This window comes from Panthera uncia, chromosome C2, assembly GCF_023721935.1.
Source record: "Panthera uncia isolate 11264 chromosome C2, Puncia_PCG_1.0, whole genome shotgun sequence".
NCBI lineage: Eukaryota > Metazoa > Chordata > Mammalia > Carnivora > Felidae > Panthera > Panthera uncia.
This window is the reverse complement of record NC_064810.1, coordinates 91,339,242-91,355,478: the sequence shown is the minus strand read 5'-3', so window position 1 is coordinate 91,355,478 and position 16,237 is coordinate 91,339,242. Positions and strand designations below refer to the sequence as shown.

General features: G+C 37.4%; 1 protein-coding gene across 9 annotated transcripts in view; it reads left to right on the top strand.

Moving 5' to 3' along the window:
- The first annotated feature begins 1,225 nt into the window (after positions 1-1,225).
- The window catches only part of ECT2 (epithelial cell transforming 2), a 63,783-nt gene continuing 48,771 nt past the window's right edge, over positions 1,226-16,237 (top strand). For 4 of the 9 annotated variants that reach the window (XR_007457319.1, XR_007457317.1, XM_049628558.1 and 1 more), the window contains exons 1-10: positions 1,227-1,366; positions 5,078-5,229; positions 6,588-6,667; positions 6,772-6,864; positions 8,927-9,109; positions 10,996-11,085; positions 11,931-12,038; positions 12,978-13,051; positions 15,268-15,398; positions 15,547-15,662. Coding sequence is in view for 4 of the 9 variants with exons in the window: in XM_049628558.1 (XP_049484515.1) it covers positions 5,100-5,229; positions 6,588-6,667; positions 6,772-6,864; positions 8,927-9,109; positions 10,996-11,085; positions 11,931-12,038; positions 12,978-13,051; positions 15,268-15,398; positions 15,547-15,662 (1,005 nt within the window). In the remaining 5 variants the exon portion in view is untranslated. Of the gene's footprint in view, positions 1,367-3,481; positions 4,544-5,077; positions 5,230-6,587; positions 6,668-6,771; positions 6,865-8,926; positions 9,110-10,995; positions 11,086-11,930; positions 12,039-12,977; positions 13,052-15,267; positions 15,399-15,546; positions 15,663-16,237 lie in introns of those variants that run through there. The other 5 variants (XR_007457321.1, XM_049628561.1, XM_049628559.1 and 2 more) reach the window with 3 other exon arrangements.

Here is a 16,237-nt window from a genome sequence, read left to right as displayed (position 1 = left end):
CCTGTGTGTGAGGTTCGGAAGTATTCCATTCCAAAGTACAAGTTTTCCTTCTCTTACTGGAATTTAAGATTTGGGCAAAGGATTCCCCTCCTTTCCTTAAATCAGAGATTAGGTGGGAACCCTGGGTGGGGGATTATTGTTTTTAAAGAGATAATATTATAGGGTATTATATTTAGAAGTTGAAGAAAATAAAAGATTGTTTTTACAATAGCAATCGTAATTACAGGACAAACGATAAAATCTTGGCTAGACCTCACGGGAAAGAAAAGATCTCACGGTGAGGGGAGGAGGCAGCAGGAAGCTGCTCACTCTCGCTCCAGGAGATTCTAGAATCTCCCTAAGTATTTTTACATTTGTTCAAATACAAGCTTATGTTTAAAAAAAAAAAAAAAAGTCCGAGAAACACTAAGAATTTATTCCAGTCACCCGTTAAATTTGCCAGACCAGAGAAGTGCCTACATACATCAGAATTTATTTATTTATGCTTAAAAAAAACCTTTAAACGTTTATTTATTATTTTGAGAGACACAGACTGCGAGCAGGGTAAGGGCAGAGAGAGGGAGGGAGACACGAAATCCAAAACGGGCTCAAGCCAGTTGTGGGGCTTGAACTCACGGAGCACCAGACCATGACCAGAGCCAAACTCTGATGCTTAACTGACTGAGCCACCCAGGCGCCCATACATCAGAATTTAAATAACTGGCTGCTGATTTGAAGTCTACCTGGAGAGTCCCCGAATTCCCAAGTCCTGGCTCTGTCACTCCAACAGAACTACCAAAGTGAAAACACTTTTAGCCAACTTTAAATAACATTCCTAAAGCAGAAAGCATACAGGCAGGAAAATCAGCTCCAGGCAACCCGTAGAGGCACAGATTTAAAGGATTTAGTGACAGTTAGTAATAAAGTTGGCAGGGGAGAAGAATCCACTCAAACTTGACTCAGGAAATGGGATGTTTACTGAGTAAACAAGCGGTAGCCACAGACACACCTGCCACTCCCAGGAAGCCCAGGAGCTACCACTTCCACCTTCCGGCCACATCCGGGCACTTCTCTTACAACCCCCCCCCCCCCCCCCCCCCGCCCCCGACGTTCGGACGTCTGAGCCGTTGGGTTTATTTGAAACACACGCAGAACCAATCAATCGGCGTCTGAGGCGAGGTGGGCGGGGAGCAGCGGCCAATCACCGCCCCTCTGGAGACCCCAGCCTATGGGATGGAGGTTGACATCACGCGCCAATCGGCATGGCTTTTAGAGAAAGCGGCTCACTTTTTGAATTGTTTGTTGCTGACACCGGCGAGGAATGGCGGTAACAGTGAGGGGAATCGGTGCTTGAAAAGGTGGACTTTCAAGGCGATTTTTGAGAGTGGTGAGGACTTTGTGGGTGTGGGTAGGGGAGGTGGGAGTGGGCCAACCTTCCCGGAGCAGTGGACCCCTTCTCTAGTCCGACTGCCCCGCCCCGATGACCGCGAATTCCGGAGCATCCCTGCCCAGGCTTCCTGGCTCTGGAACCCCCCCCACCGCACTCCCGACAGCTGGGCCGTGACGCGCAGTGGGATCCCGAAGTCCCCCAGGTTGCTGGGCATCTTCACTCGCTCACCTGGTTAGATATTTCTTCCGGAAGAATGTCTGGGTGAAGGGAGGGAGTTGGGAAGAGTGCTCTCGACTAGCCGCATTGTCCTCTGCGGCTCTGGCGGCCGGCAGCTGCAGCCTTTGTGGGCTTATCTCAGAGTGTTTAGTGGTTTCACTCTAAGATTCTTCTTGGTGTCTTCTCTTTAGGAAGCTTAGTTTTTAGTTTTTAAAACGCCAGCTTATTCCGGCCTCTCCCCAACCCCTCCGCGTGCGCCTTCCTCCCCGGTACAGATTTGTTTGGCTTGGTGGTTAAAAGTGCAGCCTCTGGAATCAGCCTGGATTTGAATCCCTGTTTTAATGACTTGGGTGGTTACTTAACCTCTCTTTTCTAGGCTTCTTTATGAGATGGAGACAATAATAATAGTACCTGCCTCTTAGGATTGTTTCAAAGATTAGATAAATACAAGTAAAAGACTTAGAACAATATCTGCCACATATTGAACATTAAACCGATATTAACCAAAATTTTTATGTTAACACTAATGTTATTATTGTCAGTAATAACAACCATCATACCCACTATTGTATTTAGCTCCTCTGAAAGATGATTGCTTTAAAAAAAAAAAAAGGTAAAGGGAAACCTAAAGTGAGTATTTAAGTGACAGGTTTTCTGTTTGGGATGAAAAGAGGCATGTTTTACTGTTATTTAGTCAAAAACTGCTTGAGTATGTTCTTGGATGAGAAATAACCTTAGTATAGTTTATGAACACTGATCCTCTTGTCTTTATTTACAAAGTTTACAGGGTGCCCTGGGTGGCTCAATCCATTAAGTGTCTGACCTCAGTTCAGGTTATGATCTTGTAGTTTGTGAGTTCGAGTCCCCAGCCCTGTGTTGGGCTCTGTGCTGACAGTTAAGAGCCTGGAGCCTGCTTAGGATTCTGTGTCTCCCTCTTTCTCTCCCTCTCCCGTTCGTACTCTAATCTCTTTCTCTCTCTCTCAAAAATAAATAAACATTAAAAAAAAATTTTTTAAAAAGCTTGCAGAATACATGAATATGAAAATGTGATTAGTGCATTTCCATTTGTAATCAGAGTGTTGGATATTGTCATCAACTTTCCATGCAGCTCTTTTTTTCCCTAAAAAAAGCCTTCCTCCCCAGTACAGATTTCAGCAATAAATTGATCATATATAGTATTATCAGAGACAATTTTAATTTTTAATTACCTATTTTGATGATATTTAAACAGGCAAAGGAGAGGAGTGCCTGGGTGGGTTAGTCAGTTGAGTCTCCCACTCTTTTTTTTTAAGTTTATTTATTTATTTATGGGTGAGAGAGAGGGAGAGAGAGCACAAGCTGGGGAGGGGCAGAGATTGAGAGGGAGACACAAAATCTAAAGCAGGCTCCGAGTTGTCAGTGCAGAGCCTCACCGAGGGGCTTGAGCTCACCAACCCTGAGATCATGACCTGAACCAAAGTCAGACACTTAGGTGTCCCAAGCCTCCCACTCTTGATGTTGGCTCAGATCATGATCCCAGGGTCATGGATGGGATCGAGCCCTGTGTCCAGCTCCATGGTGAGTGTGGAGCCTGCTTGACTATTAAGAATCTCCCTCCTCCATTCTTTAAAGTATATTAGTTCATCTCTTGACTTTTAAGTTTCTTTTAAGAGAACTTTGAATGAAAGCCTTTTCTTTTTCACTGGTAACAATTACACGTAAGAGACTTAACCAACAAAAAAAATAAGGGCTGGATAGAATATGTTGTTGATTCTAAATAAAGACTCTTATTAGCAACTATTGGAACATTCCTTTGGAGATCCTTAGAATAATGATTGATATAGATGTATGGGAAGACAATAAAAAATGTCTACATTGTGAATATTAGGAAGGTTAGCAATTGTTGCTCATTTTAAGATGTCATCTATTAAGTTTTCATGACAACTAAATTTGATTTTCTTTCACCGATTTGAAAACTGAGTGCAGAGTTAGATGGGAACCTGAGTCGCCTGGCTTTGAAGTGCTCACCTAACAATTATGCTGAGGTCTGTGGTTATCATTAGTGTGCATATCTTCACTTCCGGATGTATCACTATCCAGAAATGATGCTAATGATACCGTACTGTTTCTCCACAGCATATAGTTTACTTAAACTATTACTTTGATAAAAACCAGGTGGATGATATTTGTATATTTTATTAATCTAAAAAAAGTAGGGAAGTATAAAATAGATCAGACATGTACCTCCAGATAAAGATAGGACCTTCTCTTTATATTTGTCCAATATTCTGGAAATTAACTTAAAGATAATAATAAACTTACATAACAACCTTTGATTTGAATTGATGAAAATTCACTTAACTTTTCTTTATTCCCTGCTTGCCTAACTTTTCAACTCTTAAGTCCTGGAAGTCTAAAAAAAAAAAAGATTTTCTTTCATTGTCCACATAGTGACACTAATCCCTGCATAATTATCTTGTTAAATCTTTTAAAGGAGAGATGACTGTAAAGTAATAAGAAAATACAGATAAGTGGGCAATCCACTTATACATGAGATATACAGAGAAATCCACAGAGAATGAGTCAAGAGCAGTGGGTTGGGGGTTGAAAGATGTGCTAGGTGGAGAATTGAGCACTATTAAATGTAAGTGGGTGTGGAGTAAATTGTGATCTGTGTTTAAAAAATGTTGAGAAATACACTGTGACTGGAGCATACAGTATATGTGGAATGTGGGAATTGAACAGGAGATGAGGTTGAATAGGTAGGCTAAGACCAATTTTAAACCTGATGGTGAATTTGGACCATCAGGAGGAGTGCCCATGGAAGTTCTTAAGCAGGGAGGTGATATGGTCACTTTTGTTTTTAGGACTATACCCCAGGAAACCATGTGGAGAGTGACCTGAAGAAACAGATGATAAAGTTGTTTGGGGCTGTTGTATTTGACCATTGTGGCATTGAGCACAGAGAAGAGGGACCGGGTCTCAGCTCTTTTTTTCCTACAATTTGACGCTGCTCTAGCAATAAAATGATAATCAGAGATACTTCTATGAGGTTCCAGAGTACTTGAGATGGGATTGGTAGGGATTTGGGGGAGGACAAAGAACGTAGAGGAAAGAGTAAGGATAGATCTAGTTTTTGACTGGGAGTATTTGAGAGATGGTAATAATATAATGAACATAGGAAGAGGAATAGGTTGGTTGAGGGCAAAGGTGTGGGGGAGGGAGATAGAATATTTATGACTACCTTCTGAATTTTCATTATACGTCTGATAATGTTTTGAGTACTTTTCATACATTGTTATTTTTACTATATTCCTATGAGTCATGCATTAGTATCTTTATTTTACAGAAGAGGAAACTGAGGCTCAGAGAACTTGAATGACTTTTCTTTGGTTCAGTATTAAGAAAAATGAGTAATGCTACTTTTTATAGATTCTAGATATAAAAGTAGAGCCTCTAATGCTTGTTTTTGCCCAATGATCATGTATTTTTATTCAAACTCTATTTTTTCAGTCAACGTAGAAGAGTACAAACAATGGCTGAGAGTAGTGTATTAACATCCACTATTGAAAGGACAAGCTTGGCAGACTCCTCTATTTTTGATTCTAAAGTTACTGAAATTTCCAAGGAAAATGTACTTATTGGATCTGCTTCATATGTTGAAGGTAAACCTGTTAATCAGCTTTAAAACACCAAATCACTATTTTAATCCTAAGCTTACTAACTAGGGACTTAGGATTTAAATGTGATACTAACTGTTAAGATAAAGTACAGTTATTCAGTAAATATTTGTTGACAGAATCTCTTTATACTGTGTAGATTTTTTTGTTTTTATTTTAATTCTATGTTAGTTAACATACAGTGTTAATATTGTTTTAAGGTATACAATATAGTAATTCAGCCCTTCCATACATTACCCTCTGCTCATAACCTATTTAACCCATCCCTCCCACCCCCTCCCCTTGGGTAACCATCAGTTTATTCTCTATAATTAAGAGTCTCTTGCTTTGTCTATTGTCTCTCTCTTATTTTTTCCCTTTGCTTGTTTGTTTTGTTTCTTAAATTCCACATGTGAGTGAAATCATATGGTATTTGTCTTTCTCTGACTTATTTCTCTAAGCATAATACTCTAGCTCCATCCATATTATTGCAAATGGGAAGATTTCATTTTTTTTTATGGCTGAATAATATTCTATTGTATTTATATATACCATATCTTTATTCATTCATCAATTGGTGGATACTTGGCTTCCATAATTTGGCTATTGTAGATAATCCTGCTATACATATAGGGGTGCATGTATCACTTTGAATTAGTGTTCTTGTATTCTTTACTGGGTAAATACCTAGTAGTGTGATTGCTATATCACGAGATAGGTCTATTTTTAACTTTTGAGGAACCTCCATGTTGTTTTTCAGAGTGGCTGTGCCAGTTTGCATTCCCACCAGCAGTGCACAGGGTTTCTTTTTCTCCACATCCTCACCAACACTGTTGTTTCTTGTTTTGTCGACTTTAGCCATTTATATATACTGTGTAGATTTTTGGTTATTGTTTGGATTAATGCTTCCCAGCTTTGAAGGAGAAAGCATCTTATTGTTCAATATTGCTTTTTTCTGTATGGGAGGGCAATGTAGCTGCCACACTGTTGGTTAGAATTTATTCAGTTATGACCAGTCAGGTGAAGAGCCACTTCTTCACTTGACCGCTTTATAAATGGGTCTGTCCTGAGGCAGCATCCACTGTTGAAGAGGATGGCTGTGCAAGATAGTGAATGCTTTTTTTTGATTAGGAGGGGTGCTGATGTTTGTATACTCTACTACAGTGTGTTTTCTCTTTCTCTAAAGTGATAGATGGCCAAATTTGTAAAAATAAACTAGGAATTAAGTCATTTTGATCTGAGAGAATATTATGATCTCCTCAAAGATGGAAAACATGCCAGATATAGCCAAAAAGGGATTAAGGAACTGCTAATTTTGATGTTGTTACCTGATAAACATATTTAAACATTTTTAATTTTAATAGAAGAAATGCCTCAAATTGAAACGAGAATGATATTGGTTCAAGAAGCTGGAAAACAAGAAGAACTTATACAAGCTTTAAAGGTATGGAGTTTTAGCTTTTTTTAAAAAAAGGTAATTTTTCTTCCATCAGCATTTAAATAATTTTATAGTTTTCTTAATCTTATACTTAAGTCTCTTTTCCACAGACTATTAAAATAATGGAAGTCCCTGTTATAAAGATAAGAGAAAGTTGTCCTGGAAAATCGGATGAAAAATTAATAAAAAGTGTTGTTAATATGGTAGGTCAAGCATTTCATTGCATGTGGCATGCTGCACTACTCTTGATTGTGTTCTTATATTCCACTTAATAGTGATTGGACCTAAATTAGGCACAAGGTATATTTTGTGCACTTCGAAGCTAGAGGAATAGAAACTTTTATATTTATTTTTAAAATTTGGATATTTCTGAAACCCCAAACTATAGTATGTTTCATAAGTAGCAAAATCCTTACTACTTTGTTCTTGTTAAATTTAAAAGTCACATCATATGTATCTACAAAGATCTGATGTTTTTCTTTCTTTAAACCCTTTGGCTTCTTTTTTTTTTTTTTTTTTCCATTAATTTTATGTTTACTCCAAACTCTTGCTTTATTTCCAAATTATAAATCATAATAAATGACAGTCATCAGGGAATTTGTCTCAGCATATGAAATATATCTAATTCTGTCTTAGCAGTTATATTAGTTTGTGAGGGCTGTGGTAACAAAATACTGAGACTGGGTGGTTTAAGCCACAGAAATGAAATGTATTTTCTCAAAGTTCTGGAGGCTTGAAGTCTAAGATCAAGATGTTGGCATCTTGATCTCTCTTGAGATCTCTTTCCTTGGCTTGCAGATGGCTCTGCTTTTTTACTGTGTCTTTCTTTACATGGCCTTTCTGTGCATGCACATCCCTGATACCTCCTGTGTGTCCAAGTTTCCTCTTCTTAAAGTACACCAATTAGACTGGATTAGAGCCCACCTACATGATCTCATTTAATCTTGATTACCTCTTAAAAGGCCCTATCCAAATATAGTCTCATTTTGAGGTATGGGGTTTAGGGCGTCAATGGTTTAGGGCGTCTTGAGGATACACAATTCAGTTCATCACATCAGGCTAGCAATAAAACCCAAACAATTTACTGACCTTTCAGAATTTTCTTTTAAATGGTTCTGTTCTTTTGGGGCACCTGGGTGTCTCAGTCAGTTAAGCGTCTGACTTCAGCTCAGGTCATGGTCTCACAGTTCATGAGTTCGAGCCCCGCGTCGGGCTCTGTGCTAACAGCTTGGAGCCTGGAGCCTGCTTCGGATTCTGTGTCGCCCTCTCTGCTCCTCCCCCACTCGTGCTCTGTCTCTCTCTCTCTCTCCTTCAAAAATAAATAAAAACATTAAAAAAGAATTTATAAAAAAATAAATGGTTCTGTTCTTTTTGCACAGGTGCCATGCAGGTACTTAAATACCTTCATTCTTTTTTGTAAATGTACATTATAAAATTTTATGCTAAATGGTAACTTGCCTTTTTATATCCTACATTTGCTGTGTGGCAACTGCCAACATATTTCATATCTTTCTATTTCTCTCATATATACTGAAATGATTAAGTTAATCTGCACCCTTTTTGTAGATTAAAAAAAATTTTTTTTAATGTTTATTTTTGAGAAACAGTGTGAGCAGGGGAGGGGCAGAGAGAGAGAGAGAGAGAGAGAGAGAGACACACACACAGAATCTGAAGAGGCTCCAGGCTCTGAGCTCTCAGCACAGAGCCTGATGTGGGGCTCGAACTCACAAGCTGTGAGATCATGACCTGAGCCGAAGTTGGATGCTTAACTGACTGAGCCACCCAGCTGCCACCCCCCCTTTGTAGATATTAAGTGCCATAGTATCCTATTTTTCTGAAGATAATTTATGTAGGAAGAACTATAAGTGTGGCATCATTTTCTTGGTGAGAATAAAAAGTAATAGTGGATGTATTTCTAATGCATCTTGTGTCAAAATGTATATACTTAAAAATCGTTTTAATTTTATGTGCATTGTAGGTGATTTATAATGACTACTAAGTCACGTTAAAAGTTATGCCTTTATGATATTAATATTCAAAATTTAATGTCAATATGGATGGAGATATGTATATGTAAAAATGCAAATAAGTAATGAAATAAGGCTGTTTACTATTAAGTATAATGCTCACTGTGTGATTTTACAGTTTACTACAAATATAAAAATAAAAATGTTGAATTGGTTTTTAGATTAGAGTTATTTGAATTAATTTTATAATCTATAAATAATTTTTTTTTTCTAATAACCACCTGGAAAAAAAATCAAGGAAATTAAAGTTCCCTTTGTAAAGATGGAATCAGTGGAAGAACTTGAAAGTATGGATTCTCCAGAATTTGAAAATGTATTCATAGTCATGGATTTCCAGGATTCTGTTTTTAATGAGTTATACAAGACTGATCATAGAATTATTGGGCCACCAGTTATCTTAAACTGTGCCCAAAAAGGAGAGGTAAGAAAATACACATTTATCATGACTTTTCAAGGTTAAATTTTTATTAATGAATTTTCTGAAAATTCATAAGCAGAAAAATCCTGTTAATTGTTGGGAGTATGTAATATTTAGAATAGGGATAGTAGTGGCTACTTTATTATAGTCCTTTAAATCTTTCTATTATAACTTGCAGGAGTGAAAATCTAAGCCTTTTGAAAGTTAATAATAACAACTAGATATTTGTGTGTATATATACCAGCAATGTCTTGGGAAGAAATAATTTCTTAAACTTGGCTTCCAGAAATGTATACACGTACATAAACTTATTTTCTTTCATAGAACAGATACACATTTCCATTTTTATTAGTTACCGCATGGTTTAAAATTATTTTAGCTTTTTGTTTGTTTGTTTGTTTGTTTTATATTGGGTTGTAACTTTATTTATTTCAAGTAATCTCTATACCCAGCATGGGGCTTGAACTTCCTGCCCCAAGATCAAGTGTCACGTGCTCTTCCAACTGAGCCAGTCAGGCACCCAGCTTTTTGTTTTTGTTTTTGTTTTAAAGTTTACTTTTGGTGGGGGAGGGACAGAGAGAGGGAGAGAGAATCCCAAGCAGGGTCTGCGCTGTCAGAGCAGAGCCCTACATGGGGCTCAATTGTGCCACAACCATCAGATCATGACCTGCAAAATCAAGAGTCAGGTGGCTTAGTGGACTGAGCCACGAAGGTGCCCCACCCTCCTCCAGCCTTCACCACCGACTTTTTGTTTATAAATAACATTTCAGGCTAGAGTTGTAATAAAGTTAGTCCCTATTCTAACGGCACTGGGGGGCTCAATTGATTACTGACTCTTGATTTCGGCTCAGGTCTTGATCTCATGGTTCGTGAGATTGAGTCCTGTGTTGGGCTCTTTGCTGACAGTGGGAAGTGCTTGGGATTCTCTCTCTCTCCCTCTTTCTTTGCCCCTCGCCTGCTCACTCTAGCTCTCTTGTGCGCTCTCTGTCTCTCTTTCAAAATAAATAAACTTAAAAAAAAAGTGGTGCTTTCAAAAATCAAATAAACTTTTTAAAGACCAAAATTATGAAATAATCTTGTATAATGGTGGGAATTATATATTTATACATTTTTTTAAAATAATTTTTTTTAACGTTTATTTAATTTTGAGAGAGAGCACGAGTTGGGGGGGGAGAGAGACAGACACACACACACACACACACACACACACACACACACTGAATCTGAAGCAGGCTCCCAGGCTCCGAACTGTCTGCACACAGCCCGACGTGGGGCTTGAACCCACGAACCATGAGATCATGACCTGAGCCAAGGTCAGACGCTCAAACTGCTGAGCCACCCAGGTGCCCAATAACATATTTTTTTAAACCATTCTCTTTCAATTACACACACACACACACACACACACATCTCCATTGGTTAAATTATTTACTATTTTCATTTTTTTAGCTCAAAAATTGGAACATTTGATTCAAATATATGTCATTTGCCTAGTGTTCATTATAAAATATCTTTGAACTATTTTAACTCTAATTGGAAATTTTTACAATAGTGGATGGAGTCTGAAATTTTTGCTAGTAGATAAGACTTTGAATATGTCAAGGTATATTTTAAAACTGGAGGTTTGCATGTAAATATATTTTATTTTGCCATTAGTAAAGTATTTAGATTATGTGTGTCAAATATGATTTTGGAATCCTGGGAAATTTTTTATTGTAAAACTTGTAATTTTTTTTTGTTTTGTATCAAAAAAAATGCAAGAAATCTTTGGATTGACAAAGTTGATTTGGATTGACAAAGTGGAGGGGGAAATATATTTAGCTGGGGAAACATATGTTTTGTTCTCTACTATAAAGAAAGCTGACAGATTTAAAACTTGTATCCTTCAGCCTTTGCCATTCTCATGTCGTCCACTCTACTGTACAAGCATGATGAACCTAGTCCTGTGCTTTACTGGATTTAGGAAGAAAGAAGAACTAGTAAGTATTTTAAAACATTCTATTCAAGGAATATTTCTTCTAGCCTAATAAATTTAAACTGACATTTTTTGTGGGTGGTTATATCATGGTTTTATTTAAAACATATTGAAGGACAAGTTTTAAATTTTGTGAAGAAACATTCTGAAGACCCTTGTAAAGAAACCTTTTGAATTTTTTTTTTTTTTTAACGTTTATTTATTTTTGAGAGAGACAGACAGAGCTTGAGTGGGGGAGGGACAGAGGAGAGGGAGACACAGAATCTGAAGCAGGCTGCATGCTCTAGGCTCTGAGCTGTCAGCACAGAGCCCGACGCGGGGCTTGAACCCACGGACCGTGAGATCATGATCTGGGCCGATGTCGGATGCCCAACCGACTGAGCCACCCAGGCGCCCCAAGGAACATTTTGTTTAGGATGGCAGGCATATGAATGAACAGAAATACTTCATAACTATCGTCTGTTCAAATTGTCATTTTGTTAAGTATTATATCAGCCACATTATTTGAAGTTTTTGTTTACAAATTGTAATTTATTTTTTTAATAACATTTACATTTTTTAAAAAAATGTTTATTTTTGAGAGAGAGAGAGAGACAGAGCATGAGCAGGGGAGGGGAAGAGAGAGAGGGAGACACAGAATTCGAAGCAGGCTCCAGGCTCTGAGCTGTCAGCAAAGAGCCGACACAGGGCTCAAACCCAGGAGCTGTGAAATCATGACCTGAGCTGAAGTCGGATGCTTAATTGACTGAGCTACTCAGGCGCCCCACACACTGCAATTTCATGTTAAACATAATTTAAAATTTTTTCAAGTTAATCATAAAGTTAATGTTGCTTAATTTTTCTTTTGAGGTCAGATTGGTGACATTGGTTCATCACATGGGTGGAGTTATTCGAAAAGACTTTAATTCAAAAGTTACACATTTGGTGGCAAATTGTACACAAGGAGAAAAATTCAGGGTATGTAAACTTGGGTGTATTTCAATATAGCATTTTGGGGGGGTGGATTTAAGCCTATCTGTTTCTCCCATTATTTATTGAGGATCAGAAATTCAATTTTTGCTACATATGCATTTAGTAAAAATTTTAAATTGTAGGAGTGTGGTCCTTTCGATTTTAAGGAAGCAATGGAACCTGAGTTAGGTCTTGAAATAAGTAGGATTTGTGAATGAGTAGGATTGTGGAGGTTGGTAGATGGGTAACATTTCCGGCAAAGGCTGGTTGGTGAATGAGCATTGGTGAATGAGAGTTGGGAAGTGTTGAGCAGATATTTCACTCTTGTCTAAACGGTCTTAATAAGAACAGAGCTATATTCTTATAAAATAGTTCTAAGATTTAACTAGTGAAAACTATAAAAGAACGGGAGAAGTTACTTCTATTAGAATTAAAATCTTTAAGTTTACATTTGAATATCTTAGGGAGAGTTTATCACGTTCCCACCCTCCATCAGTGTATTTATGTAACAAACGGTAATTTTGGGGTAATAATGAATTCTTGGGAGGTATACTTTTCAATTCATATCTCAGTTTTTAGTGACTTAATTAGATATTTTCCTCTGTTGTGTTGTCTTGGGGGTCAGTACTTCCAAAAGGAGGAAACCCAGAGAAAGGAAACACAGAGAAAGGAGAAATAGAAATGTAGTAAAATAAACTTAACTTCAGAGTTGTATTTATTTAAAATAAGGAAATGGTTTAGACAGCATGGAACTTGTTCTAAATTATTTTAACATAAGTTGTACAATTGAAAGACAATTTTTTGTTGATTTTTATTTATATTTTGTCATAAAGTAGATGAATAATCTAAAGCTCTAAAAAAAGTATGTATAAAATTGCTTAGAACTTCCATCAATGCAGTTATTTAGGGTGAAAATTTATCATAATTAATGCTCTATATTTTTAGATTGCTGTGAGTCTGGGCACTCCAATTATGAAGCCAGAATGGATTTATAAAGCTTGGGAAAGGCGGAGTGAACAGTAAGTATTTAGAAATTCGGTAATTTATTGTTAGAATTAAATATATTATTAAGGTAAACCTATGTGCCCCAAACCCTAAATTCATAGCTAGTATAGACAAAATGAATTCAGTCTTTGGGTGGCCTAAGGAATAAAGTCTAGGAGGAACATAGTTATAAAAAAATTATAAAAAATTGAAAGACATCTGTGGTACCTTTTGACTTTACCTTGTGAAATAATTGTGATTATCATTAGCATTCTTTTTTTTCAATTTTTTTTTTAATGTTTTTTTATTTATTTTTGAGACAGAGAGATAGAGCATGAGCAGGGGGGAGGGGCAGAGAGAGAGGGAGACACAGAATCTGAAGCAGGCTCCAGGCTCTGAGCTGTCAGCACAAAGCCTGACGCGGGGCTCGAACTCACGGACTGTGAGATCATGACCTGAAGTGGAGTTGGATGATTAACTGACTGAGCCACCCAGGCACCCTGATTATCATTAGCATTCTTTTTTTCCCCCCAAGGTGTTATTTAAATTCAAGTTAGTTAACATATAGTGTATTATTGGTTTTAGGAGTAGAATTTAGTTATTCATCACTTACGAGTATATAAAACCCAGTGCTCATCACGACAAGTGCCCTACTTAATGCCCAATATCGATTTAGTCCATCCCTGGACCCATCGCCCCTCCAGTAACCCTTTCTGTAGTTAAGAGTCTCTTATGGTTTGCCTCTGTTTTTATCTTATTTTATTTTTCCTTCCCTTCCCCTATGTTCATCTGTTATGTTTCTTAAATTCCACATATGAGTGAAATCATATGGTATTTGTCTTTCTGTGACTGACTTATTTCACTTAGCATAATACACTCTAGTTCCATCCACGTTGTTGCAAATGGCAAGATTTCATTCTTTTTCATGGGTAATATTCCATTTGACACTACATCTTTATCCATTCATCAGTTGATGGACATATGGGCTCTTTCCATAATTTGTCTATTGTTGACAGTGTTGCTATATGTTTACATTGGGGTGAATGTGCCCCTTCAAATCAGTTTTTTTGTATCCTTTGGATAAATACCTAGTAGTGCAATTCCTGGGTTGTAGTGTAGTTCTATCTTTAACTTTCTGAGGAAACTCCACACCCATTTTCCACAGTGGCTACACCAGTTTGGATTCCCATCAACAGCTTACTAAGAAAGTTCGTCTTTCTCTGCATTTTTGCCAACATCTGTTGTTTCCTGAGTTGTTAATTTTAGCCATTCTGACAGGTATGAGGTGGTATCTCATTGTGGTTTTGATTTGTATTTCCTTGATGATGAGTGTGTCTGTTAGCCATGTCTTTGGAGAAGTGCCTATTCATGTCTTTTGCCCATTTCTTAACTGGAGTATTTATTTTTTGTGTGTTGAGTTTGACCAATTTTTTAAAATTTTTTAGTGTTTATTTTGAAGAGAGAGAGTGCGAGTGGGGGAAGGGGAGAGAGAGAGAGAGAGAGAGAGACAGAATATGAAGCAGCCTCCAGGCTCTGAAACTGTCAGCATAGAGCTAGACATGGGGCTCGAACCCATGAACTGTGAGATCATGACTTGAGCTGAAGTTGGACGCTTAACCGACTAAGCCACCCAGGCGCCCTGATAAATTCTTTTTAGAGTTTGGATTCTAGCCCTTTATCAGATCTGTCATTTGTAAATATCTTCTCCCATTCTATAGATGGCCTTTTAGTTTTGTTGATTGTTCCCTTTGCCGTGCAGCTTTCTATGTTGATAAAGTCCTAATAATTCATTTTTGCTTTTGTTTCTCTTGATAATAGTTTCATGCGTCTGGGTATTTAGATCATGTTATGTTTTTTATGTTTATCTGGTAACATTCTAAGTGGTGATTGCACTTCATAATCATGTTAAGCTCTCTGACCTCGTAATTCCTTGCTATTCTACTTCATCATTATTTAATATTTCATGAAACCATAGTAAACCCCTGGAACACAGAAAATTTCATGTCCAAAGCAGTGAGTTGAATCTTGTAAAGACTACTCATGATCAAATTTTGTCAGAAGTTACTCTGAGATGACTGAGAACACATCAATTTGTTTTTTTTTTTTTAAACTGATGTTTTTATGAACATTTCAGGACCACATGTAAAATATTTTTGACATATGGATTACACTAAAACTTTAAGAATTATTATAGATTTATAAATTAACATTTAAGTTAAGCTGGTTTTAGAAAGGTATATTTTGTTTTTAGGGATTTCTGTGCATCAGTTGATGACTTCAGAAATGAATTTAAAGTTCCTCCATTTCAAGATTGCATTTTAAGTTTCCTGGGATTTTCAGATGAAGAAAAAACCAATATGGAAGAAATGACTGAGATGCAAGGTAGAATTTAGTATAATTTAAAAGTTATATTTTTGTATTTTCTTCCCCACTCTTGCTTAATTCCCTCCTGGTGAATATGCCTCTCTAAAAATTCAGGTTTGGAGATAAATAGTTAAGCTTATTTATGCTTGTATGCATTTCTTTTTAGGAGGTAACTGTTTACCTGTTGGAGATGAAAGATGCACTCACCTTATAGTTGAAGAGAATATAGTAAAAGAACTTCCATTTGAACCTTCAAAGAAACTTTATGTTGTCAAGCAGGAGGCAAGTAATTGTAGAATAATTATAATAAATATAATAATAAAACTCTATAGTTTTATTTTTTAATAGACTTTTATTTTAATTTTGTTATTTTAAGTAGGCTTCACATCAGTGTGGGGTTTGAACTCAGGACCCTGAGATTAAGAGTTGCATGCTCAACAACTGAGCCAGCTAGGTGCCCTAAGATGGGTTTTTGAAAGATACTACTAATAGTTTCTCTTTTCTTTTCCTTTTTTGTTTTTTAACGTTTATTTAGTTTTGAGAGATAGGCAGAGTGCAAGAGGGGGAGAGGTTGACAGAGGGAAGCACACAATCTGAAGGAGCCTCCATGCTTGGAGCTGCCAGCATAGAGCCTGATGCAGGTCTGAAACCCACAACCTGTGAGATCATGACCTGAGCGGAAGTCAGTCGCTTAATCCACTGAGCCACCCAGGAGCCCCTTCTTCTTCGTCGTCGTCTCCGTCTCCTCCGTCTCCTCCGTCGTCTCCTCCTCCTCCTCCTCCTCCGTCTCCTCCTCCTCCTCCGTCTCCTCCTCCTCCTCCGTCTCCTCCTCCTCCTCCGTCTCCTCCTCCTCCTCC